General features: G+C 37.7%; 1 protein-coding gene across 1 annotated transcript in view; it reads right to left on the minus strand.

Moving 5' to 3' along the window:
* PLEKHA7 (pleckstrin homology domain containing A7) overlaps positions 1 to 27,112 on the minus strand; it is a 150,041-nt gene that overhangs the window by 34,803 nt on the left and 88,126 nt on the right. The window contains exons 5-10 of the mRNA XM_066320827.1: positions 19,986 to 20,097; positions 14,253 to 14,357; positions 12,442 to 12,514; positions 11,038 to 11,138; positions 4,572 to 4,750; positions 2,277 to 2,762 (exon numbers count right to left, since the gene is read on the minus strand). Of these exons, the coding sequence (XP_066176924.1) occupies positions 2,277 to 2,762; positions 4,572 to 4,750; positions 11,038 to 11,138; positions 12,442 to 12,514; positions 14,253 to 14,357; positions 19,986 to 20,097 (1,056 nt within the window). The remainder of the gene's footprint in view (positions 1 to 2,276; positions 2,763 to 4,571; positions 4,751 to 11,037; positions 11,139 to 12,441; positions 12,515 to 14,252; positions 14,358 to 19,985; positions 20,098 to 27,112) is intronic.

A 27,112-nucleotide genomic window follows, 5' to 3' on the forward strand; every position in this document is an offset into this window, starting at 1 on the left:
AAGCAGGTATTCCTGCAGGTATCTGCTGACAACAGAGTGGGATTAGACGGCTACACTGGGTGTCACTGGAGTGCAGCTGAGAGGTCACTAACAGAGGTGGATGTCCAAAGTGACAGCTAACATTTACAACTCAGTGCTTTATTGAAAGGGGAAGTAAAACATCTGTTTGAAAGGTCAAAAGATCTATATAGAAGGTGCCATTCCTACAAATGATCATACTGGATTTGTGTGAACCCTTTAGCTGAAAAGACTTCACCCTCATCATAATCAACCTGCTGGCAAGCACTGCATCTGTACACACCTGAGCCAGTAAACAAATAAAGCTGTACTCATTCTGTGTTCAAGAATTATCCAGCTTTCTGAATCCTCAGAGGTCCTCCATTTATAACACTTCAGCTGGAATAACAACTAACATGGAGCTTTAAAAAATTAAGTGGTCAACTACTACTTGTTAAAATCAAAATGGAATGCCAATCAAATTATGATCTCTGGCTTAAATTTCTACACCGCGCAATCAGGAAGATATTTGACAACTAAAATTCAACGTCTATCCATCATTTGACTACACTGCAGCAACCTCAGCAGGCTAGGAAAAGGTGCCATTTAAAAGATGACTCTAACTATCTTTGGGAAGGTAACATGCAATTTATTCTGAACGCAGAGAATATAATGACATTTGTCAGGAAAAGGCAAAGAAAACAAGGTCAACTGAGCCGAACCAGACATTTTTAGAGATATGCATATGCAGATATAAAGCTATATCTAGAAATAGGTATACACACAGATATACATATCTATCTATATTTTTTCACTGAATACTTAGCAGCTCCAGCTGAGGTAGCTGGTTTCTTCTAGAACAAAGCTTGCAACAACACTATTTAACACTGCACCCGATACACACCTCTAAAGTTAATTTACTGGAAAGAGTAATTAGGAAGAAAACCATACTTATTTAGCTATCAGTCAAGCCTCTCACTGCCAGGACTTCTGATGTAAAAAACATCAACACAAGCTTTTTAAGCATGAGCTCATTAGTTCAATCATTTTCTCTATGATTTCAGGAAAATCAATGTGTGTAATAAGAACCAACTTACCAAGGACTTTTTTCATTAAACTTATATTCTTTTGGGAAGTACTGATTGATATACAAGCAAAAAAGATGGAAGTTAATTGACTCTAGCAGTCAAAAAGAACATTAAACAACATAAAAAGAAAAAAGAAAGCTTCTTCAAGGGTAATTTCAAGGATAAAAGAGTAGAAGAATGGACTTCTACACAAGTCTTAAACTTCTTACTGGCTCTGAATTGACAAACGTTAGCTTAAAAAAGCATTTTAAAAATTTCCAAAATGTTTTTTTCCTTCCTGAAAACCACATGCCAATGTCTCTTGTTTGCTTATGCTATAATTAGATTTGAGCAGATTCATAAAACACTAATTCAGTAGAATAAGGATATTTGAAAAATCCTCACAGTAGCATCAAGCCCAACTGTTTTTCCTGCCACTTGACACAAGGTGACATTCTGAACAGACACACATATCCATCACTTAATTTTTCCAACTGGTACTTAATCTGACTTTGAAAGCAAAACAATTACAAGATTTTCAAACCACAAAAGCATTCCAGTGTGCCATTTCACCTATTTGTACTATTTATGTAATTTTCAGGGACAGAAAATGGAGAACAGAATCCTGGAGACCTTCTTAGGATGTCTTAATTAACTAAATGAATATATGATGACCTTTCAATATGTGATACACACACTGTGACTCTGAATGCACTGATCTGATAGAGGACTGAATGGATGTTTGGAACAATAACAGAAGAGAGAAGAAAAGTAATGAGCATTCTATACTTTTTAAAGTGGGAAACAAACAATTACCTGTAATTTACATTGTGAAACTGTTTATGAATAAGAGACAACTGAAGGTTGCACTTCACTTTCTGGCTCTTCAAAATTTAGGCAAATTTTAAGAAGTTTTAAGCATCCACAGCAATTTAAAAAAGAAAATAAAATAGCATGCTAATCTCACTTATTCTCTTTGCAATACTGTGACAATATTAAAGAAATTTGAATAGCTAATCCCATATTGGCTTTCCCAGGAGATAAATGCTTGAATAATACCATTCTGCACTGAAGGAAAAAGTAAATTTCCTTATATATTGTCTCTGCCAAATATTGTTCTGATTTGCACCAAAGGTATTACTAACACACATTTTCCTTTAATTGAAGAAAATGCCACTTGGCCATCTAGTTAAAGATGGGCCTATTACTAACCTTTTTGTATCTCCTTTCTGGACTTTTACCCAGTGCTCCACTTGAGCCATGTTCGTTTTCCTTTGAAACTGCTTATCTGGATTTGTTCTGGGAACAAACCCTCTTTTATACGAGCCAGTACCATTCTGCTCCACTAGGCCAGCACTCCTACTTAATGAATTAGGAAGTGTTCCATTCTTCTCAGCTGGTTGAGGCTGAGCTACTTGGGACCACGATGCATTCGTTAAGTCGGGAAATAATGAATCAGCTTCTGTTAACGCATGCTTAGCCTTTCCCTTTTTGGTTTCCAGAGTTTCTTTTCTGTGGATGTAACGCTCCTCCTCCTCCTTTTCTCTTCTTATCTCCTCACGCTTATCGTATCCGAGCATTTCAGCTGATTTCTGATAACTTTCTTTTGTGTCTGTAATCTCTGCCTTCACACACTCTTTGCAGGCATCCACATGATTCACCTGGGGAACAGCCTGCTGATCCACTTTTTCGGTTTCCCTGAAAAGAAAATGCGTGTCAGTAATGAACACTGCTTAACTGAGAAAAGTTGGTGTGGTCTTGCTGCTCTTCCACAAAGGATACCCACAAAATCACTGTCTGCAGACCGTGATATATTTGATATGTTAGGATAAATATGCTCAGCAAAACTCAGTTGCTATCCCAGTTATACAAAAGTTACCTTTATTGTGCTTCCAAGGAAGCAGAAATTATTTGCATACATCTGTAGAAATGACTGAAAATACCAGTATTGTATGAAAGAAATGCTCAATATAACATTATGTACAAAAAAGCTATAAATAAAAAAAAACCCTTTCCCTCCTAGAAGGATAGGAAAAGAAAAAAAAAACCTGAAAGCCGAAAAAATCAAAACTAAGTTGGCAACTGCTCATGGCAAAATATAAAAAAAGTCTTTCATATCTCTGTAGATGCCTCAGGGACTAGTCTCTTCTGGCCGAGAGGACAGAGCAATATCTACATTTAAGTCAGTACTATTGCCCAGGGGATTTCTATGGGGGAGCTACTGCTGAAGAAAAAATTGCTCCATGCTGCAGTGCACACTAGTTTACTTATTCACCTTATTGCCCAAGTAATACCAGAAACCTTGACACTAAAATTTGAACACACTAAAAGATGTCTGAGGATTCTAAAGGTTTCATGTTGCTTTTGACACATAACATACTTCATTTGCAATTTTCCTCATCTCCTTATAACAACAAGCTTCTCAACAACTTTTTTTTTCTCTCACAATGTGATGTGTTCTCACTGATCTCAGGGCAGCACCTCATCTCTGAAATTAAGCTCAGCTTCTATAAAGCTTTACGGAAAGTAAATTCAGGCTAAGTGCCATGGCAAAATTGTTTTCATGTCAGTCTAATTAGAAAAGAATAGTCTACTTAGGAGTAAGGCTATTGGATCAATACTTCTAATGTGCCACACTTCCCCAATTTTTCTTTCAATTATTCCTGTCCTGACAAAAAAGATAAAGAAACAGGTACCAGTTTGTTTCTTGAAATTTAAATTGAATCTGAAAAGCCTTAACACAATATCATAGAAGATGTAAAGCTCTGGATGAGATGCTGATCCTTTGCTCATATTTGACTGGCCAGAAGAAAGCTGTGTGAGACACTCAGAGAACCTGCACCACAACATTTCAGTCCTCACAGCCCACAGTGGTTAAAGCAGAGTTGTCTCACAAAACAGTCATCTTCATGTGGAGGATCAGGGAAGGAGTCATATTCCAAAGCCAAAACATCAAGAAGGCTACACCAATTTAAGGAAAAAACTGGAAGCACATTTTGGCACAGCTGAATTTGCATTAATTAGTTGATATCCATTAACTCTATTGCATTTGTGATTTACCCATCCTTAGCATTCTTTTTCCTCCTTAACAGCACTTCAATCCTAGTTCTGAACACTCATTTGAAACAACTCAAACTTCTGATCATTCTCTTATACTTTTCTCTACCAAAGGCTGCCAATTGGCTGCTGCAGGTGTATGAATTTGCCCCAGAAACCGGAACTTTTTACCTGAAATTTCCTAAAATATTTTATATAGAGAAATTAATCCAGGTCACTAAACGTGGGCACACAACTTGCATGCATACACCAACACTGAACACCAGGTTTTCTCTACTAATATCAGTTGGCTATTTTGCAATAGAATGCGAATCAAAAATAATTATTTCTTTAAAAGGTGAAAGAGTTTTATGCACCTATCTACAAACAGCAGTGTCAGATACCACCACGGGTGAGACTTACGTGACATAGGTAAATTTTTTTTTAAAAAAGCTTGAGAGTGGAACTTGCCTCTTCAGTGAAGAGCGTGTCTGCATGAGAGCAGCCTGGTTCATGGCCCGGATCCAGGCGTTCATGTCCTCCTGGGTGTCAGCACTGAAGTAGTACGTCCTCATCCCGGTGTGCTCCGCCTGAGAGCCAATGACAGAATTCTTGTTGTAAATATATGCCCGCATACCTGTGTGAACAGCCTGGAAGAAAACAAGAAGAAATACTAGTCAGATGGCTCTTTCACGTTTCTGCCTAAAAATTAACTTAAAAAAAAACTTTTCCGATTCCTTGACTGTTTCTTGAATTTGGGGTGAATTATCACACTGCCACAATGGGCTATAAGTGCAGTAAACTCAAAAGGCATTCCAATTTTTACTGAAATTCTTCTGCATCTTTCTAGAGCTATTAAGCTGAAAGTCCAGTGCTTATGATTTTCACAGTGGGAAAATTCAGCTTTTCTTTTTCTTTTAATTGATACATTTCATTTGCCATAAATACTATACTAAACAAACTGAAGAAATCCCTGTACTAAACCAATTTAAGAAATTCTCAATGAGATATGCATCAGCAAGTCAATTTTTCCAGCTCATTTAATGAAGAAATTTATTCAGAGAAAACACAGACAAAAATCTTAAGTTTTAAGCAATTAAACTGCTAATTTAAGAATCGATTATAATGCATGTTAAAACCTTTTGGTTAAAGCGTGCACTCGAACACATATTAGCTGCAAAGTCACAAGACTTAGTGATAAAAGTTAGTAATATGATGGAATTATCACAGCACATAAAATACTGACAATTATCTCTGCACACCAAAATACTCCATGAAATTCCACTGTGAACTAGAGGCACTGGGCAATTTCTCTATAAATATATTCAATATTCAAATGGATTCAATATGGAATATCTTTGTAACTCTAGGCTAGTTGAATTTAATCAAATCTCATCCATATTTGCATTAGCAATAGTATAAATATTACCAAACCAGCTAAGTCCTGCAACACTTCAGATTAGCAGGGATTCATCTCCTTACTTTCCAAAAAAATTGAAGACCATATACTCTGCTTGAAAGCTCTTGTAATGATATTAAAATGAAATTAATAATTTAAACTTATTTTTATAAAACTAAGCCTGCTATCACATACAAAAGCTAATAGCATTGACTACTGCTGACATGGGGTTTTTTTAAAAGGAAAAGAATTATATCAAATTTTTAATTTGGCTACATCTGTTTCTAAAGGGTAAATGTATTTTGCAAGTCCTGCCTAAATAATGGGTCATTTTATATTGATGAAAGCCTCTTTTCCTCATTATTCTAAATCAAATTTTTAAAAAACTATCATAGAGACAATCATAGATTGCTTCAGAAATACAATAGTTTTGACTAAACCCAGGCTCTATTTAATCCAGAGCAGCCCTTCCTAAACATTATAACTTCAGTTGTTTACCTAGAATTTCCCAAATTACCATGACCTTGGAGACTCGTATCAACAACTCCAAAGAGCAAAATATATGCTTGCTATTACAGTGCTTTTAAGTAAGTTCTGTGCAAAATTTCCTCCCTTGCTATGGCAGGCTGTTCCCCTGAATGTGTGAAACGTGGCCTTTCCCTTCTGTGCCTCAAGCAAGGAAGCCTGAGTTTGTTTTGAAAACTGGAGACTGAAGTAGAACAGCCAGCTAGAAAAAGGAGGAGGAGGAGGAAAAGGAAGAGAAGGAAAAGGTTACATAAAGAAGTCAAGACTCTCTGCTGCTCAAAAGTCTCCACTTCCCAACAACATTGGCTGAAAAGGGAATACAAGGTGGTTTCTTCTCAATTCCCACCATTAGCTGCCTACCTGAACACAGGAAAACAGGATTTACATTAAACAATAGCTCTGATCAATCACATATCTAGAAATCAAAGGACTTTATTCGTGGTTGCCTGGTTGAGTTCTTTGGCTTTTCTTTGTTGTTATTGGGGGTTGTCTTTTTTCTCCATTTTCAGAACATGAGAATGCTCAAAGCAAATACTATTTGGAAGCATTAATTCATTCTAATTTACAGTTACAGTGTATGAAGAGACCAAAAACTGGCAGCTCCTGATACAAAGGAAAATGGTGACTTTAATGTGAGACTCCATGCCTACAGAGCTTCTTCAACAGAGCAGGTTGATCCCACAGAAGGTGTCAAAATTCAGAAGTGAATCGATTCCTGCAGCAAAGCAGACTCTGCATGTCCCACTGCAGATGATGCAGTAGCACACAACCATTCATTGGTTTTAGAATTGCTTTAAAACCCCAGAATTTTGGGTAACTATCTGCAGAGACCGCATACCACACCAAGAAATGGATTTAACAGCAGTCCTAAGTGACCTGTACGCCCTAATCAACATAACCCACCTGTGGTTTAGGTTTCTCTTTGAACACAGCTTGCAAGCACTGCCTAAGAGGTGCAGGTGAAAACAGCATCAAAATGCAAACTGTGCTGCACCACTCTTTCTTGAGAGACTGAAGCTCTCACAGCCTTTAACATTCCCAGCTTCAGAAGGGAGAGTGGAGATGGTGTGCGATTATCAAACACAATATCCTGAAGTTTACAATATGTAACACTGGTTAAGGAAAAATTCAAATTTATTTCAGTTATTTATTAGTAGTGTGTTTTATATGCAAGAAAGACACTTTGTGCCAACATCCTGTAGCTGTCCCTGCTGGCAGACAGAAGCTAGCAGGCCTTTTGGGTTTGGATTTTTTTTTTAAAGCCAAAGCTATTAGGATGGCTACAGCATACTAAAAAGCCTATAACACAGCACATGCTCACATGTACACCATACACACAACACTGAAAAAATAATATTGGTACCTATTCACGCATTCAGATGCCTTAATGTGGATAGATTGAGAAGAAAAGCAGTCTCTCTCCCATAGTGCACAGTAGGAGAAATGGACAGTAAACCCCAAGAGCATATCAACAGGACAAGACAAGGACAAAAAATTAAACAAGTTAAAATCATTAAAAGATTCACCTTAAAAAAAAAAAAAAAAAAAAAAAAAAAAAAACAAAAAAAAAAAAAAAAACCACCAGCAAAACAAAGCCCCCTCCAAAAAATCCCCAAAAAACACAACAACAGGCTCTACTAAAAGTAACTAATGCCTACAGCTGCTACGTTCATCTCCACTTGTTCAAAACACCTAAGAGAGAAAAGCCACCATTCACAGAACAAAGGGATAACTAAGAAAACAGTTTTCTAGTAACTGTAATCTCTCCAAGTTAGTTCTGTCAATAAGCTATATAATACAGAAAATTCTTCCTTCTCCTGAATTTTCATACTTATGAACCCTTTATGAGCAAAAATTGAAATAATACTCTGAGCCTTCACTACAAACTCAACAACATCCCCCTACAACCCAACTCATCTTTCACCTTTAAATACTATTGAGCTTCTTGAGGATTTCTAGAAGCTTGAACCCTCCCCCTCTTTCAAATTAGAAAACAGCACCTCTCAAATTTACAACCCTTGGCATTTCTTCACCTGACTCCCCAGACCCAGAGTAATATGGGAGCCTGAGGAAAAAACAGTGATTCAGAGAATATAAAGAAACAAACTATGTCAATTTTTTATTTTTTTTAAGGAAAACCAGTGAGATTAAAGAAACAGACAGGAAGTTTGTCCTTGTCTCAGCAGTCTAAGCAATGAACAAATACTTCCATTAGTAAGACCATTTAAAAATAATTTTAATGTTTGAGGACAAGGCCTCCAAAGAGACTGTGATGACACAAACCTCCATAAACTGATACTATTCCTGTCCAAAATTATTGTATTACTACAAAGTATAGTCATTTCTCTGTTAATCACAGGAAATATTTCCAGCTATATTATATTAACGTTTTGCAAGCCTTTTCACATTAAAATCTGGACACTGAATTTGTGCTCACTCATACTGGTACCAACAAAAAACTGTTATTTTAAAATGCAGCTATTAGATTAACTAAATATCTTTAGGATGCAAGGTGCTGAACTAAATGTGCAGTGAAGATCCTGAGTTTTAACTCACACACAGCTTAGAACAGTGCCTTCCAGCTAATCACAGCACTTTGACTGGCACAAATAAAGGAAGTGAAAAAACTGTCAAGAGTCAAAAACTGTATTAGGATAGAGAACTGAAACAAAGTTTCTAAAAAAAAAAAAAAAAAAATCCATATAGCGTTCTATTTCAAAGGAGGGGTTTGACTGCATTTCAAATGCCTGCACATAGTTCTGCAGGCCTGTAACTGTTAAACATCCAAAGAGACGTGAAAACTTATGCTGGACCTCAGGAATGATGAAAGGAAAAGGATTTTGAGAACTCCTACAGTGCACATTTTAACACTTTGCAGGGTTTAACACAGACCCCAGAGAGCATGCATTTTACAAGCCTCCTTCTAACCAGATCATATGCAAAAAGCATCCACATATTTGCTTAGCAAATCTCCCTCCTCTAGTTTCACAAACAAGAGAGTTCAATTTTTTTCCAGTTTTGCTCTTTCCCTAGCTTCCAAACTCATTGCCACTTCAAATGGGAGCCAATCGCTCTGTTGTAAGAGATTTACAACAATCTCAATAAAGAACAGGCCAAATGTAAGAAGTGCCATGGCTCATTCTCCCACTCATTCAGGTCTTAAATGCGAAAAAACCCCTTATCTTTCTGTTGGGCTTAATCTGCCTGTGTGTTCTATTTCTGGCTTCGAGACACAATGTCCATCTAAGCTCTGGGTCCCGAGGTGCTCTGAAGAGATAAAGGTAATGGCTGCTGAGTGATGGATGGCAGCACGGGTGTGCTCCTGCTGTGGGGTGCCCACAGCCAGCTCTGTGACCACTGACCATCACTGCTGGACAGGGTCTGCACTGCGCACAAAATCCCCCTCTGCCCTTGGAGCTGGGTCGGAATAAAATCAAACTGCAGGATCCAGCCTGCAGTCAGTCAAACACCTACAGCAGAGTTAAAACTGGCCTGACAAACTGACACATGAAATCTTGATTTATTTTTTTTTTTTACAGAGTTTTCTAGCATAACCTTTCTTTTGCTATCAACACCCTATTTCTATCTCTATCAACCTTTTAGTAATGACCCTGTGTTGAAAGTTTCAGGTTACTGGTTCATTATATTTTCAGAAGAAGACTCAGGTTAAATACCTGGTAGAGCTCATATAGATATGATAACCTAAAAAGGAACAGGGGAAGTCTACACTTGCTTCTGTAAAGCTTTAACCATGACCAAACCATGGATTCCACTCCACTTGGCCAGTGGTGACTTAAGAGCGTGTGTAAACACCGTATGAATAAAATCAAAAGCAAGCAACCCTAGAAGAAAGAGTACATCGAGTTCCCATCTTTCAGTACGTGCTTCCTCCTAGGAAAAGGCTCTAGAAAAGGAGAGCTTTATGAATCACACTCAGTAAATACTGGAGGTGAAATGTTTTTCTTAAGCAAAGATTTCTTTGTAGCTTTATCCTGATAACTCATGCTCAGTGCATTTGAAAAAGTACAATAAACATTTCCACAAAGTGCACTGAGTCTTTTTTAAACACATTTCAGAAGTTAATATTTGTTTAATAAATTTCAAACCATTATCCACTTGAGCACAGAACTGAAAGTAATAAAAGGCAGTTTCAATTTTAAAACACCTCAAAAAATCAAAATGCAAGAGAAAGTCAGATGTTCTTCGTACTTTCAGCACAGAAAATATTAAACAGAGATTCCTTCTAGATCTCCTAAAGTATGCCTGATCAAAACCTGATTTTTAAATTACTTTTAAATTTACACAGCTGATCTGCTTGATATAAAAACAAGCTCTGACTTGAAATCTGCCACAGGCACAGAAGTTCCTCAACTTTGCCTAAGTACTGCAGTTTTGACAATCATTTGGAGTCAGTTTGTTGCACTATCAAGAAGTACATGTTTTACTTCACATAACAAAGACTAGAACTGTAAATTATACAAATATACTTATTTATAGCAAAAAAAAGGGCACAAAACCACCCACAAACTAGAGTACATTTTCCTTTAAAAAGTCCAGACCACTTAGCATGACTAAGTGGTGTCATTTTCTAACTGTGAGATCTGAGTCGATTCTTTTCTTTTAAAAAAAACCACAACAAAACCAGACAGACATCAGTCCATTATGAGATCAAGCACTCTATTACAAAGTAAATAAGACAACTTTTCTTCCAATTTGTAAACAGTACTGGAGCAACTTGTCAATACTAATTTCTGATTTTAGAAACAGGCTCTTTACTCAGAGACACTTCATTAAGCTATAAGGACACTTACGAAGTAACAGACATGAATGTCAATTCATAAGCAAAAAAAAAAAAAGGTGCCACATCACATTTGAACAGGCAGTCAATACACCTGTCTGCTTTTAAAAACTAGTAACAAGTAAAACAGGAAAACAGATGATGTTCTTGTTTACAACAACAGCTTTTCTAATGCAAATAAATCATGAATAAGCTGATAAGCTTTGCAAATGTACCTTAAAAGAAAATTTGCGATTTATACGATCTTCAGGTCCAACTGGAGATATGACATAACTAGGCAATGGGATGCTGCCCAGAACAGACTCTTCTCTGCTGTCTGTGGAATAAAAAAAATAGAATTTAGTTCCCTGCACTGCTCAGCGGGCTAACAATGTATTCTCCTTTATGGACACAGAGAAAACAGGCATTAAGTAGAAACAAGAGTGGTTCAGACTGAATATAAGGAAAAGCATTTTCCAAGGACAGAGCAACAGGGGCAGAGGCCAAGGAAGAAGCTGTGCCATCTCCATCCTTGGAGCTTTTCAGTGCCTGACTTGATTAAGCCCTGAGCAACCTGGGCTGACTCTTTTCCTGACCCTGCTTTCAGCAGGCGCTGGGATGGGACACTTCCTGAAGTCCCTTCTGACGTGAATTCAGTTATGACTCAACACCAATAATACATGCAGAAAAACATGCTAGTTTTAAAGAAAAAAAGACTGGACTTGGTTTTCTTCATTTTCTCTGATTTTTCAAATCAGGTTCGGTTTTTATTGAGGGTGGGTTTTTTGTGTGTTTTTTTGGTTTTTGGGGTTTTTTGTTTGTTTGTGTTTTTTGGGGCTTTTTTGTTTTGTTTTGGTTTTGGGGAAGGGTTTTTTGGGGGGGAGGGGGGTGGGAGTTGGATGTTGCTTTTTAGCTTCCGCCAGAAGAATACACTTCAAGAATAAAGCTTATTCTGCCAAATGAACAGTGACAGGCTGGAAAACATGCTGGACTTTCCATTTAGCACTGTCCATCAAGGCTAATTGCTATGATTAGGAAACCTCTCTTACTGCTGGCTCCAAGTGATGAACAGCAGAAATGCAGCGTCTGGAAATATGAATTCCAAGTCTGCTATTTCTGTCAGGCTTTCCCAAAACTGTAGCACATGAAGTATTCAAAACTTGAAAATAACCTTAAGTAATACCTAGTTAGGTCTAAGATCACATCTAACCTTTTTTGGTAGAATTACTGGATTTAGAAGTTCTCACTGTTGCTTTGTCCCTTGGATTAAAACTGAACTAATGTTCTGATCTGGCCATTTTCGAGAGCATTCTATAAAAACTCAGATGTCCAAGTGCAAACTAGTAGATACCAGAACACAGATGGGAAAAATCTTATTTATTCCAGTCAGATGTTCTGCAACATAAACCATGACATATACCAAACATAAATTATGTGAAAAAGTACCATAGAGCATCCTTTGCTTCCCCTACTCTGGCTTAGAATTTGCTGTGCATTCAAGATGTCTGGTCAAGCAATTGTTTCACTGTTCATCACAGAACAACTAACTTTATCTGAGGAGTTCAGTTAGTTCACGCATTCACCACAATTTGTACAGATAAATTGTTCAGACTAACTCAAAGCAGCTCAGATCTACTCACCTTTGTAATAAAACAAGCAATAATCAGCAAGCACAAACCATCGTCTCTTCCATAACCGCATTCCAGAGCTATCCTGAAATGCAAGAAATGTGGCACACTTTTCATTTCAGGAAAGTTAACAGACACAGTGCTGATCCAGGCAGTAGTTTACCAGAAGTTTACCTAAATGCAACTGCTAATTGCAAGACAAATGGTTTATATCTTACCAAAATATTGTGTACTAAGAAACATAAGAGGCAAAACATCCAGCTATAAAATAATGAGGGCAAAATACTCAAACTGCTATTCTTCATTAATTAAACCCTCATCCCAAAGAGCATTCAGATTAACCTTGTACACAACCAACGCTTATTTTATCTGCAATAAAGAACTGAAGTGTATTTCTGGATGGCACAAACTCCAACAAAGATTGCCTGCAGACCAAAATGAAAATCACTACACAGCTGTGAAGTATGACCTCACATTTGAGGCAATGATATCCTATAATTCAATCACCATATGTTACCCATGCCTAAAATGTAATTTAATCAAATATTCCTTAGGAAATAAAACAGGATGCATAATGTGCAAATTTTAATGAAGTATAATATAATATGCCTGTGGAGGTATATATAGATATAGGTATATATAACCTTGTCAAAATGAGTAATATTTGCATTGAAATTAGTTTCTGAAGCTTTTAAAATTCCCAGACTATAACCTAGGCAAGCATCACTTTTTCAGCTCAGGTAGGTTTTGATGAGACCAGCAGCATGAAAAGCACCTTCTGATTTTAAGGGCTTACAAGCCAAGGTTAGGGGACAGAAGGAAACAGGATATACAACATTGCTCTAGCTATTTCCCTCCTCCTTTTTGCAATCAAATTAAGTATGGAAAGACTTTCTTCTCTTCCCATTTTCATGCTACAAGGCTAGCAACACATACTGTGAGTTCTGATTCTGTCCAGAAAACTAATGGACTTGGGTAGCGGATGTAAGAGAGCTGAGAGCAGAACACAGCAGAATTACACCTCTCCACCCAGGAGGAAGCAGACAGCTGTCAGCTACTTCACTTTCCTGTGCACGTAAAACCATAACTGTATGCCTCAGATTCCAGCCTTCTCCTGAAATCTGAGCTGCTAGATCCCTGGTGATAATCGGGTAGACACGGGCTGCCCAATGAGAAGCAGTGGAACTATTCCCCTACAACAAACAGCTTTGTTTACTTATTACACTCAAAGATGTGTTTCTGTCAGCTTAAGAGTTTAAGAGATGGCAGCTGTAGAATTCTGTTCAGTGGATGAAATTCTATGATCCAGACTCTGCTGGCTACTGGTCTTGGTGACAGCAATGTGTGGTGAATAGGGCCCCATTTCCCATAATTTTCTCCCTCCTGTTTCTGGAGAACAAAAGGGCGTAAGGATCATAATTGAACCTTTGATTAGGGTGGAAGTGTAAAACCAAGTAAATAGAATAAGGCCTTCACAGCCACCCTCAGGCTCACTGTGTTCTGAGGGAATCAAAGATCACCTTGACAACAAGCCAACAGCATAAACCAGGGAAAATAACCTTATTTATAGCCTCAATATTGAGCTGTGATGGTGACTGTCCATTTATCAGTTTCCTCTTCTGAATTATACCCATTTGTAAATCTTGGTTTTCACACTTGCCGAGCATGAATTCCTCCTCATGGAAGTCTGTGGAACAGACTGCCAACACTGCCCTGTGTCACCAATACTCAAGCTTCTGCTTTCTCATTTCCTTGGAAGGCACTGGCTCTTCCTTGATGATTGCATTGAAAAAAACGGAAAAAACAGGAGATCACACGCATACCTGTTTGTGCAGCCAGCCTCTTACTATCACAGGAACGTTGAGATTCCTCCTGATAGCTTGTTCCCTCTTCCCAAAGCTGTGAACTTTGTTTCCAGTCTTCACAACCTGTGAAGAAGTATAAATGCAGCAGTGGTTTCTGCACTGTACAGAGACTCATTTCACATTACAAACAGTTTCACTGCAATAACTTATACTTCATTACACAGCAACAAAGTATTCATGGCATTTTCAAGGGCAAGTAAACAGGCAACGATATTTACAGCAGAGCAAAGTCAATCTTCATCAGGATGGTGTTGCTGAAGAGCAGCAGCGCTGGTGTGTCAAGGCAGAAGGGCAGAACTGAGGAAATTTTAGTGTGCCTGGGAAGTTTTTTTGAGAGCTGCGTGCAAGTCTCTGGACAATACTGCACAAGCCTCTTACACGCAAAGGACTTGGAGCAGCTGAATTCCACTCTTACTCTTCTTTGTTTGGGTTTTTGAGGAGGGGTTGGGGTGGGGGTTTTTTGCGGATTTTAATTTTTCTTTCCTGTTTAAATTCAAACAACACTGGTAGTTTAATAAAATGCCTGGACTCTGGCCCTGCAAACAAAAGGAGAAGACAGTGGCGCTACCAGGGAAGAGACACACACGGCAGCCAGTGGAGCCACAAGGTAATGATTTGTGTCTTAACAAAACCTCCGTTTTGACTCACATGGACAAAACTATTTCAAAAACAAACAAGCAAGGCCCATCCACCTGTGTAAAAGCAAGAATCACTTAATGAGTAATTTGCCTGTTCTTTTCCAGTCTCAGACCAGTTTGCTCCTCCAATTGCTTTAGAACAGACTGATTCTTACAATTGACGCCAACTTCTCCAAGAAAAGAGCTTTCCTACAGTGTCTCTCTTTTTAATCTCTGAGCTTGTCAGGGTACAGATGCTCTGTGTACTGCAGGCAAACAAAGCTCTGGGAACAAGCATATTCATCATACACAAGGGATAACATCACAAAAATATCACAGTGTACTGCTCCTGCCAGTCAGGCAACATCTGGAGTAGAAGACGGCATATAATGAAAATAATTCTAGCAAAATATTATAACTTGAAATAGATTCTGTTGATTGGATTGATGAAGGCCAGACTTTACCAATCTGCACTAAATTTCCTGTCTTAATTAAGTGTTAAGATAATAGCTATAATCAGTATGAAAAAAAAGCACTTCTTTTTTGGTGCTGTGGCATATGAAACAGTGAGGTAGACTGAACAGTTGTGAGGAGCTGTCAAAGGGCAGGATTTCCCCAGCACCTACCAGTGCCCCAACACACCACAGGTGGTCACCTGAGGAAAAAAACCCATACCTGTCCGCCTGTCCATGGCTGTTGGCACAAACCCAGCAGAGCAGGTTGTAAAACAGGTTTCTGAGGAGGTGCCCCTGCCATCCAGCTGGCAAAAACCAGCTGATAGCAAAAGTCGGGTGAGAATGGTATCATCAAGATCTCCCAGGCTGTGTCTCTGCCACACCTGTGCTAAGGCACTCAGCTAACAGGCTGCAGAGCACTGGCTTGGGGCAAACACAGCCCTGTACAGGCAGTTTGCAAGAAAAATGAAAAGTAAGCAATACAGTTGAGTTCTTAAAAATTGTTGCCGAATGTTAAGACGCAACAGCTACATTAAAAGGGTGATGAAAAATAATGAGGCCCAAATTTGTTAAAGCTCTGAAAGTCAAAAATCTATTTTTATTCTGCTTTTACTTTATTTATACTTTGCAGCTGAACAGAAATCATTTTACAAAATGTACAGAATTTAGTTGCCTAATCTTTCTCTCATGTAGATCTTTGGAAGGGTGGAAGAACTGAGGAGCAGTTGAAGTGTAGCTGATCTAGCCTTACAGCAGCATTTAAATTTGTTTGGGTTTTTTTTTAAATCAGATCTTTTAATCAAGCACTTTCTTTGATAGTATTTTTTTTAAAAATGCAGATGACAATCTAGAAAAATCATCCTTGGACTTGGTCAAAAGACTGAACAATTTCTACGGCATGGGAGCAGGAACATTTTTCCAAAGGCTGTGTATTATATGTCAATCCAATACCCATAATGGAAACAAAATTATCATTTTAGGATACTTTATGTAATTAAAATTCTCATATAATCTTCAATATCGATCCTCTCATTCTGCTCTGGAATAAAACGAAGCATAACAGATACTGCATGTCATGCCTTGCTTCCACTGGCTAGACTAAGAAATTGGTTTAAAAGAAAAAGTATATTTTTAAACTATTTCTCTGTACTGCAGTAGTCTTTTCCTAACATAAAATATTCTGATATTATTGTCATGAGTTTAAAAATGCAGGTCAGCACAGCTATCTGTATCACTGAAGACACAAAAGTCACTTTTTACTTGAGTACATTTGTTATGCTGACTTGCTTGTGAATGACTGGAGAAACAGAACTCAAAAATGTCAAGAGCCAAAATTTTCAAATCCCTTTTCATCACTGCCTCATCTTCTTTATTACAGTAACTTGCAGTTGAGAAGGAAAGTTGCTAACTTACTTATATAATTTTTTTCTTTCTTTTAAACAAAAAAGTATAGACAGACTTTAATTTGGAACAGATTTTTTAAATAGTAAACAGGAAGACTGTATCTTGGTTAAAATATGCAAATACATATGCATAATACAACATGGAACTTTCAACCTCAAAGGAATTTGAAAAAAATCAACCCATAAAAAGCCACCTGTTGCAAACTCTTTAACTCAAAAAATCTCAGTGCTAAGGAATGAACTTATGAATACTTTCAGCATTTCTAAGAAAACAACATAAAATCCATATTTTTCAGATAGAAAAAACTGAAACTCTGCAAAAATCCTGCTCTTAATTTTGAGCATTCACATACAGTGGCTGTGAATGAGAGACCCTGTGTTCCACTCCAGCTCCAGACAGTCCCAGGGCTGGCACATCACATAGCTGTCACCACTGCTAGACCCATTCTTGACTTGTATTCCTCACCAGTTTATCTCAGAGAAATACCAGCAACTACCAGTGTCATCACTAATTCAATGACTTCTGTTATGCAGGATCCATCCAAAACATGCTCTCAAAATGTAGATAGTAAATATATTCCTTACTATACTTTCATTTTTGACTTGGCCCAAGTCCTGCAAGCCACAGCAACATTTACAAACTTCCATTCGCACCACCAGATGTTTTGAAAGACCAAATTCCAAATGGACCTTACTGTCAAAATGAAACAGATCCTTATTCCTCCACAGCCTAAATTAATAATCAATATAAATGGCTTTTAATATGGTTAATCATGTAATTGAATTTGCTACGAACGAGCAGATCGTTGGGACAGAGAATAATAACTGCAGTTTATCAAAATGCCTTTTTGCTTTTCATTTCCTCAACCCCTCAAACGTCAAAGAGCAGGAACAGACTTTAGACTGTATTGGTCTAAAGTCTTTAGATGACTTACTCAGACAACTCCTGAATCAAAATACTGGCCCCAAATTTGCACAGCTCTATAGAAAAACACAGTCTGAATTTGGCCAGGATTCCAACACCATATATACATCATTCTGTGATGGCATTTGCAGGACCAAATCATAGAAGCATTTCATTAAAAAAAAAAAATTAGCCGTGGCTAAGTAGAGAACATGTTCATGTCTAGCCTCATGTCTGCATCTGGGAACTCACTCTTTGAAAGAATCATTATGGAATTCAGGGAAGAAAACACTTAGAAATAGATGGAAAGACCTTAAAATCTACTCTCAACCTGCCAAAAATCCACCTCAAAGTGGAGGACACAGGTTATTTATGTTACAGCCTTTTTTCTCACTGCTAGTTCTCTTGAAATAATTTTTGTATTAGGCTGTGAAGGAATTCGACAGACCTTCTGATTCTTCACAACGAGAGAAGTGATTTCAAGCCTGTTAACACATGCAATGATCAAACAAAGCACATGTAAGAAAGATGTTGGTTCACCTTAATTAAAACTCCAGTATTCATTAAGGACCCAAAGTAGAATGGATCTTATAAAAACAAACTTGGTGGAGAAGCAAAGTACTGGCAAGGCCTCAGTGAGAGCTTTATTCTAAGTCTAAAGCTACCACGTGTTAAAAAAATCCATACCTGGGAGCCTGCCAGAAGCATGCATAGTCACCCTTACACTGGACTGCAAACAGAATTGAAAGAGACACCAAAAACCAGACCAACCAAAGCCTTGGGAGGCGATTCTGGATATTTTCTAAGCTGTGATGAAAAAAGCTTTACCCTCCCATTCAGCTGCGTGGTTCTGGCATGCCCAGTGAATTAACCTCCAGCATGTGGGTGGCCTGGGAGTGGAATCCAGTCCCCATTTTTAATCTCTGACTAGATCAGTGCAGGCACCTGACAAAGGGAAGCAGCAGGAGCAGGGGTCAGAGGATACACACTTTTTGGCAGAAGTGTGATCCTGGCTAAGTTTAAGCCAACTGTGTCACTGGAGAATTCCCCAGCTCAAAGCACTGTATCAGGTCTCCAGTAAGTTTGCTGGTTTAGAGAGCAGAAAAATTATCTTTTTGCCTCTAATCCAGGCTTTAGAAAAATCAGAGTAAGGAGGGTAAATACGGTAAAAGCAAATGCTGACATACTTTGGTAAGTTCAACTCTTCAAATATGAAAAATAAGCGTTTCAAGTAATTCAAGTAACCTACTACACTTACTGTTTGCAGTGATAATTTCATCTAGCACTTTAAAGATAAATGTATTCTTGAGATTTGATACACTACAATCTTTGTGTTGGTCCAATAACTTATACACTTGGGGTTTCAAAAAAATAATTTTAAAACAATTAATTTTAACTTCTCTTGAAATTGTATCATCTCCTATACTCAAGCACATCAAAACATTAGTAAAAAGATTTTAAGTATTCCAACTAAACAAAATATCCTTGCAATCAATTTGGTTAAGTCCTTTCTTAAACTCGGTTACATAAAAGGCTGCCCACTTTTGCATTTAAAAGAAAAAAACCAACTGGAAAGTTTACAAACTGCAGTCAAAGTTAAGAAAATTATCTTATCTCTGATAATTCTTTCAATATTGCTCTATCCTTTTTTATCCACCCACTACCATTCTCACTGTACTGTCATTTATTGTAAGGTCAAAGAAGCATTAAAATAGATGGTGACACTTCAAGTACAGCACTTTATTATATTTCGTTCAATAATGGACACAGGTCTTTTGTCAATGACAAGGCATGGACTTTTCCATTATTAAACATTATGTGTGTGAACTTGGTGCCTGCACTGCTCGTGCACTGCACTGATGGCAGAAAAGGATTTAATTGTTACAGAGAAGAGGAAAGGCAGTAAGATCTCATGACAAAGAAAGAACTGCAAATTCCTGGTATCACGCATCACTTCTTGCCATACACACTGGACCACCAAAACACTTGCTGAAATACTAATATTACATATATTTACTTCCATTTGTAAGACACTCAAACTTTCCATGTCACAATAATCACTGCGTTAGAAGTTCCCATTCGTGCTATCATGTGGGTATATTTAGTGCTTCTAAAAGAGCTGTAGCAGTGCTGTTACTGCTGTATACAGTGCTGCTAAAAGATTTGTGTCTGGGTAGAAGATGTTATCTCTTCTCTGAGGTCATACTGGATTTCTAGGCTGAATGCACAGCCCTACTGAAATAAGCATAAAAATACTGGATTTAAAATTAGGGAAGTTTTGATCAACAAGCTGAAAAAATCTTTTCCTTTACCTTAGAGCCAGGTTTTGTATCAACAGCGGACGTAGTTACTGCAGTGGACGTTTCACTGACCATGCTTGAAGGCCTTTGGTTTATTTGTTGGTTGGACATAGATGAATTCTGTCTAGAAAGCAAACAAAACCAAATAGTTGTTTTAAACATTCAGTTTGGCATTTTTATATTTAAAATTCACAGTGTGCAGATGAACGACAAGTTAGTCAAATATTTCCCATGTGCCTGCAAGTTCCTTTGCACCACTCCTGTTACTTTGATTTCAGGTCTTTCTGAAGCAGTGACATCTGATGATTGGTATTTGTCTATGCATCAGGAGGGAGAAATCTGCCAAACTGTCTGCAAACCCAAGAGAGAATCAAGATATAACAAGGAGGGTGGTAAGAGAGAAGATAAGGCCTATGCAGTGAAAGCAAACTGTGCCCAATTTAGAGACTTGGCCACAAACCTGTGAAAGAGCCAGTACTGGGAAGAAAAGGACAGGAATCAGCACTTGGCAATAACACTTGGCTTTTTATTTAAAATCAAACTGAGTCTAGACTGCTGTTAGATCTTTCACTAACTTAATGCTGTATCTTTGAATCTGCCCAAAATATGATTCATAGCATAATATGAATTATTAAAATACCTTTTAAGCAAAATGGTGCAATTCACGGCAGGTAATTGTCAGAAATGTGTAATTTCTGAGTCATCCTAAGATTCCAGAAATCCTGATAACTACCTCAGATATCCATTTAAAGCATAAGTGAGGTCAATCCTACCAGAACAACCTGTTCAACAGGCAAGAATTCAGTACAGCTACCCAGATTAAGAATCAAGAGGATAAATGGAAGGGCAAAATAAAATCTCTGTGAAGAGAAGCTTCAGCAGCCGAGCTTGACACCAGCATCAAATGAAATTAAAACCACAGGTGGCATTTTCAAAAATCACTAACAACATAATTTAGCAAATAACAAGTAGCAATACAGTCACATCAGAAAAGAAAACACAACAAAACAAACAATTAACAACACATGATTTTTTTTTCCCAGTCACCAAAGCCATTTCTTAGAAAAACCAGAAATAAGCTACACCAAACACGGTTGCTGCTACCACTGAAATGCAGATCTGAACACAACAGAGAACAGAAAAATTTTGAGGAGGTATCACGAGAACAGAGAAGAGTCTGTGATTTTAGTAGCTCAACACAAGGTTTAACAGAGGACAAAGTATTTGCCACCACTGCTTTTCCTCAGTTACAACCTGAACAATTAGCTGTCCAAAAGCTTGTATAGGTGGCTCGGTGTCAGGGAAAGCATATTTTTCCATTTGAGACCAGAGTTTCAATGAAGCTTGCAAGTAAGTAACACAATTTAGGTCCCATTTTATTTATACCCTGCATATCTGGCATAAATAGCTTCTTTCTAGATTTCATACGTAACCTCAGGTCCAAGAAATAAGAACAACCTACAGCAAGCCCCTAAAATTCCTGGCCATCCTTTAAAGCAAGAGAACTTAATCATGTCAGTTTGAGTCAATTCTCCTCACCTCTTACAGACCAGGTAATCCACTTCAGCTTTTAATCACATTTTGATCTAGTCTCTGCAAAAATGCAGATTAAGAAATTTCCCATATATGACACTGCCTGACTAAGCTATTTCTGTTGATGAAAATGAAAAATACACTTTAAGTTTAGACAAATTGGAATTAATTTTCCCAATAAAAATTCACAAAGAAGAAATAACCCAGGAGGAATGATCCTAATTCAAAATTTTTACTCTGGTTTAACAGATTTTCATTATTTCCCAAAATACTGTTTCACAGCACGTTAAAGACACTGCACTTTCAAAAAAATAAAATTACAGAGGAAAATAAGCTATATGTTTAACAAGACCATCATGAGAAAATCATAATACAATAGAGAATGATAAAAATGTAATTTCTAAGCATTTATGTGATCAGACAGTGATTTCTCTTCCACTTGCTACTAGAAGTGATCACTGCCAAGAAACCAGGCTTTCCCTTTCTAGTAGTATCAAATTAACGATAATCTTCAAATTCACAAGCAGAAAAATGCTTTTTAAAAAATGTGAGGTTGTTGCCATGGAAGAATTCAAATAGCAAGCAAAGGCGACATGAAGTCCATTGAAAGGGAAATTACATTATTATTCTCCTTTAAAAAGTCTTCAGCACCAAACACTGGTGATACAAACTTGTTGTACCCAACATTTAACAGAAAACACAAAACAATACTGCAAATTTATTTCAGTATTTGTATATAGTATTTCGAGGATAGAACAGACTTTCTGCATGAGATCAGAAAATAAAACTCAGGTATTCAAGTCTCTTAAGAGCTAATCAATATTCTCAGTGTTTTTAAAAGCAAACAAAAATTGGAATAATATGCAGAATCACCTGAAACACCCTGGCATGTTAAGGGAACTAACATTGTCCTAATCGTTTTTAGAGATTCAACTTTAAAAATAAATGACTACAGCATTGACTCTGTGCATTCAGAAACATTAGTTCAAAGTTGCTATTACAAAAGATATTTGATAATATCTGCTATCAAAGATACCCCGTTCTGTCTTCTGTACTGATGGTGTTTTACTATTTTCAGGCTAGTTTTCTTACTGCCTCCCACAAGTGTGTGAATACACACACAGAATTGCAGTGTGTCCATTTGGAGCTCCAGTACCGTGTAAATATTTTTAAGTACTTGAAAATAACACTCTATATAATATCTCCTGTCAAGCAACTCCCTGCTCTACTTAAACATTGCTAGTACATCTCCAGAAACCATATTTACCAGCTGAAAAAATTACATAGCCAACATTATGGTTATTAAAAAACCCCGACACCAAACAAGAACAATAAAAAGAAAATTACTACACCAGTAGCCCATATTGAAAATGCAATACTCACGAGAGATCATAAAGATCAGTCCACTTGGAAGATCCACATCCATACTGGCAACTTAAAAAGTTTATTTCTTGGAATCAGACATGATGCAATAATATTGTGTCAATGTAGTTTTATTACTAATAAATTTCCTAGTCAGCTAAATAGAAAAAAAAACAACCCTCTCCTAGTGCTACTATACATGTAAACAAGGTAGATATTTATTTTGGGGTTGTTTGGGTCTCCTCTTTCCTCTCCACCTGATATTTTTGCTGCTATAGTAACCAAATGCAATAGATAAAATAAGATGGCTCTCTCCCAAGAGGTGATACACAGGTTTTATCAGGCACACAAAAACAGGCAAGAAAGAGGATAGCTCTCATTGGATTAAGCACACTATATTTTCCCTCCATATGTCTACATTTATGTTCAAGTCTTATCTTTTTTAAAGTAAAATCTTCTCATTTGCAAACACACTGCTATGTGTGTTTATATACAGCTCCTAATACACAACTTGTGTGTTTAACATTAGTTCCATGGCTGCATGTGCCTGATTCTTCATTTCTGTCCACAATTACTTAAAGGACAGTCATTTAAACAAAGATATGAGAGGAGAAATCTACACATGATACACAACTATCCTAAGTAATTCTATCATAGATTCTTTTCAGGGAAAAGCATGTGTAACAATGCAGTTAACTAAAAACCTAAGACCTGTCTGGCAGACTTATCATTAATTCTCACTAGTCCATCAGCTGCTTAAGAAAGGTCCCTTTGTGGATTAAGGGTTCATCAAAAACCCTTAATGAAAGCAAAACACAGAAATCAAGGGGCAGTTGTGAAACGGATGGGCTTCCCATACAGCAAGACACTCAGATTATTTCAACGTGATCCTAAAAACTGTGAGGTGAACAAGTCAAAAGAACATAAAAATTATTCTAGACAAAAACTGAAACGCTGGCAGAAAGAGACAGAAAAATAATCTTCAGATACAAGCAACCATGATGCCAAACTTAATTCAATGCAAACAGCAGCAAAGTAATTCAAAGGAGGAAAAAATAAAAAACATCTCTGCAGTTCTATCACTCAGAACAACCTTGTCAAGGAAAGGTTATTTTTAAATATCAGCTCAATGAGTAACAGCAGCCAAAGTATGTTAAGAATTATTAGTAAAGGAATAGAGAAGGAAAAGTACAATTAAATTATTATAACAAACAATGAGCTCATAGGCTCAATCTTGCAGTCACCTATGATCAATCATTCCACCAGAAAAAAAGAAACCAAAAAGTGACATGCAGAAAAGCTGGCTCTCAAGCAGAGCTAGTGAAAGGTACAGAACACACATCCCACATACCAAGCGACCACAGCTGCTAAGCTTGGAAAAACAGAGTACAAGGTAGGGATTTGATAGTGGTCCTAGCTAAGAACGTTTTAGGAAATAAGGAATCACTACTTAAAAGAAAAAAGTAATCTAAATTAGAACACCTTTAGGAAGAAGGAATAGTATAAGGATCAAAAGATGATGTAATTCAAAAGTCACAGGTTCCAGCTTGAAAAGCAAAATTGATGTGATATTGTTTAAACGCCTTGGGAAAAGACCAGTGAAATATACTCTCAGCCTTCTACTGGAAGTGTCCATTTCTCATTTGATCAAGTGAATCAAGGGCATTTGGTTCACAACTGAGTCATAATCAAGCTAGGATTACATCACTCATTGGTGTAATTTTCCAAAACTTGTTCCCAAATCTTCTTGCCAGAACACTGCTTCCAGGATGAGGAATGGCCAGAGCAGTCCCCACATTCATCATTTCTACATGACTGTAAATTACTTTTCTGATGTAAAATGCATCCCTTTAAATAGATATGTGTATTGCAGCCTGAACAAGTTTGTGCTCACTTCTCCCTACTAGCTCCCAGTCAACATCTGTTGACATCTCCTCGGCCCTAATCTTAAATTAAAATCAACAGTCAGTAATAAATCATGTCACAACAGCACTGAAGAACAAATCACCTTTTATGAAACCCTGAAGAGTGCTACTGCTCCAGATAGGGTTCTTCAGTTATAGGAAAAAGCACTCTTGGTCAAAGGAACCCACAATGGAAAGTTTCCACAGACCATGCCAATGCAGAGAGTTGCCTCCCCGACCTGAGTCCTTCTGGTGGAAATCATTTCATCATGTGATAGGGATCTACAACACTGATCCCCAACTGATACATGATCAACACCACCAGTTCTGAGCAATCCCTGATGCCTGAGGGAAAAGGACTGAAAGCTCTTACAGTTCCTAGGCCTTAGGACAGGGAGGTGCCAACAGCTCCTCAGATTTCCCCAGGCACATCCACATATGTCAACATCATCTCCTGACAGGAACTCACACATGGTGAAGAGCCTCTGTGTCAACTCCCACTGCTGCACAGAAGTGGTACAAAACTAAGGAAACCAGAGCATCCCACACATTTGAAAAAGACATCTTTAAAGCAATTTTAACTGACAGATTAAAAGCAGCTGATTGTAAAAAACACTGTATGTTCTTGAGGCCAATAATAAAGCTTAGAGAAACATTCTTGCAAAGCCTGTTTCCTGAGCAGCGACTGGAAACATTTACTATTCTCTCTCCCTCCAGCCATTCCCTCTTCTTTTAGAACTGAAACCACCTCTCTCTACTAATTCTACTACAGTGTAGGATTTTTCCTGGTTTTGATACCATCTCAGTGCAAGTAACTGAAGTCTACATGTTCAGATCCTCCTCCAAATAAGCACTTCCATTTCTCTCCCAAAAAAGTTTCTAACATACATTAAAGATCGCTAAATCCATGTACCACCAACAAGTACTTCTTTCAATTCTGTTTTTAGTATTTTATCAGCTACCATGACTACAAATGAAAAACAGCCTAGGCAAGACTGACTCATCCAGGCAGGCACCCCAAGAGCCTATACAAACACCTATTTTCCAGTACATATGTTTAAATTCATATTAAATTTGACTGAACCTTTACAATGGATAAATCAAGAATCAATTAACAGATGGAACTTTGGAACACATGCTCAGTGGCTATTGTCCATACTTTCTGTGGGATTTGCTGGTTTGCAACATACCTGTTTGTCCTCTCCAGGAGAGAGAGGTGGAGCAGCTCGTTTCACACCTGTAAATGAGCTAAACCCAGCCAGGCAGCAAAGCACCTTCATACCCAATCCCAGGCCTCTCCTACAAGGTTATATTTGATGGTAGTTCTCATCGGGCATCTTAACATAGGATTGGCCTTGGCTTTGCTTTGACTTGGGGGAGAGCAACTCTTCAGCTGGTGGTTTTTAGGGGTTTTCTCCTATTGTTGGTTTTGGTTTTTAAACTCTTTGAGAAGTTCTTCTCAGGGCTTTTTATCAGAACCTCTGAGCTCTACAGCCATGTTCTACCTCTCCAAGTCACAGGAGAAGACATTGCTGGAAAAGGCTCAATCTCCTGGGAGTGCTGAACCGCCTTCCTCTAGACCTCATCCTTCTTAACTGCTTTTGACAGCAGTCCAACCAAAATGTAAAGCAAATTAAATGCCACAGAATTTGAAATGCAAAGAGCTCAGAACTGCATAGGCAGCCACAGAAACTCCACATCCAGGCCATCACAGCAGGATGCCCAGACTCTGCGACACATGAGGGGATAGAGGCTGTTTGAACCGGGCTGGAAAACTGGCCTGGAAAAGAAAAACTAGCTGGTGTTTTCCCATTCTTCCTGCCCTTTGGTTTTAGAAGGGATGGAGAATTATGTCCAAGACTCTCTTTTCTGTCTAGGGAAGATACCCAGTCGTTCCATTAGAGAAGGATTGCAGGAGCAATCTAGCAGGCAGCCAGGATGACAAGGAGGAGTAGAAGCCTACAGAGAAATAGTGCATGATCCAAGCCAAGACCAGCCCAAAGGTGACCGAATTCACCAGACTGAACACCTACATTTCTTACTTTTATTTGGTTTTTATCAGACAATCAAGATAAAATATGCTGGAAACAAATACATTCAACACCATTTTTCTAGAGCAAAGGAAAACACCTGATCAATATAGAACATCCTAAACAAAAGAAAACCAAGGAAATACAATGGAAACTAGTAGTATTTTGTGTATATCAATTTCAACCTTCCAATATGCTGCAAACGCACTTTACATTTACATTCTGTTTACCTGATATTTATGTAAGACTAAAGCACTATTGTTTAAGCATATTTATTATTTTGTTAGTTTATTCTTGGGTTTGTCTGGGT

Source organism: Sylvia atricapilla, chromosome 6 (assembly GCF_009819655.1).
Source record: "Sylvia atricapilla isolate bSylAtr1 chromosome 6, bSylAtr1.pri, whole genome shotgun sequence".
Classification (NCBI taxonomy): domain Eukaryota; kingdom Metazoa; phylum Chordata; class Aves; order Passeriformes; family Sylviidae; genus Sylvia; species Sylvia atricapilla.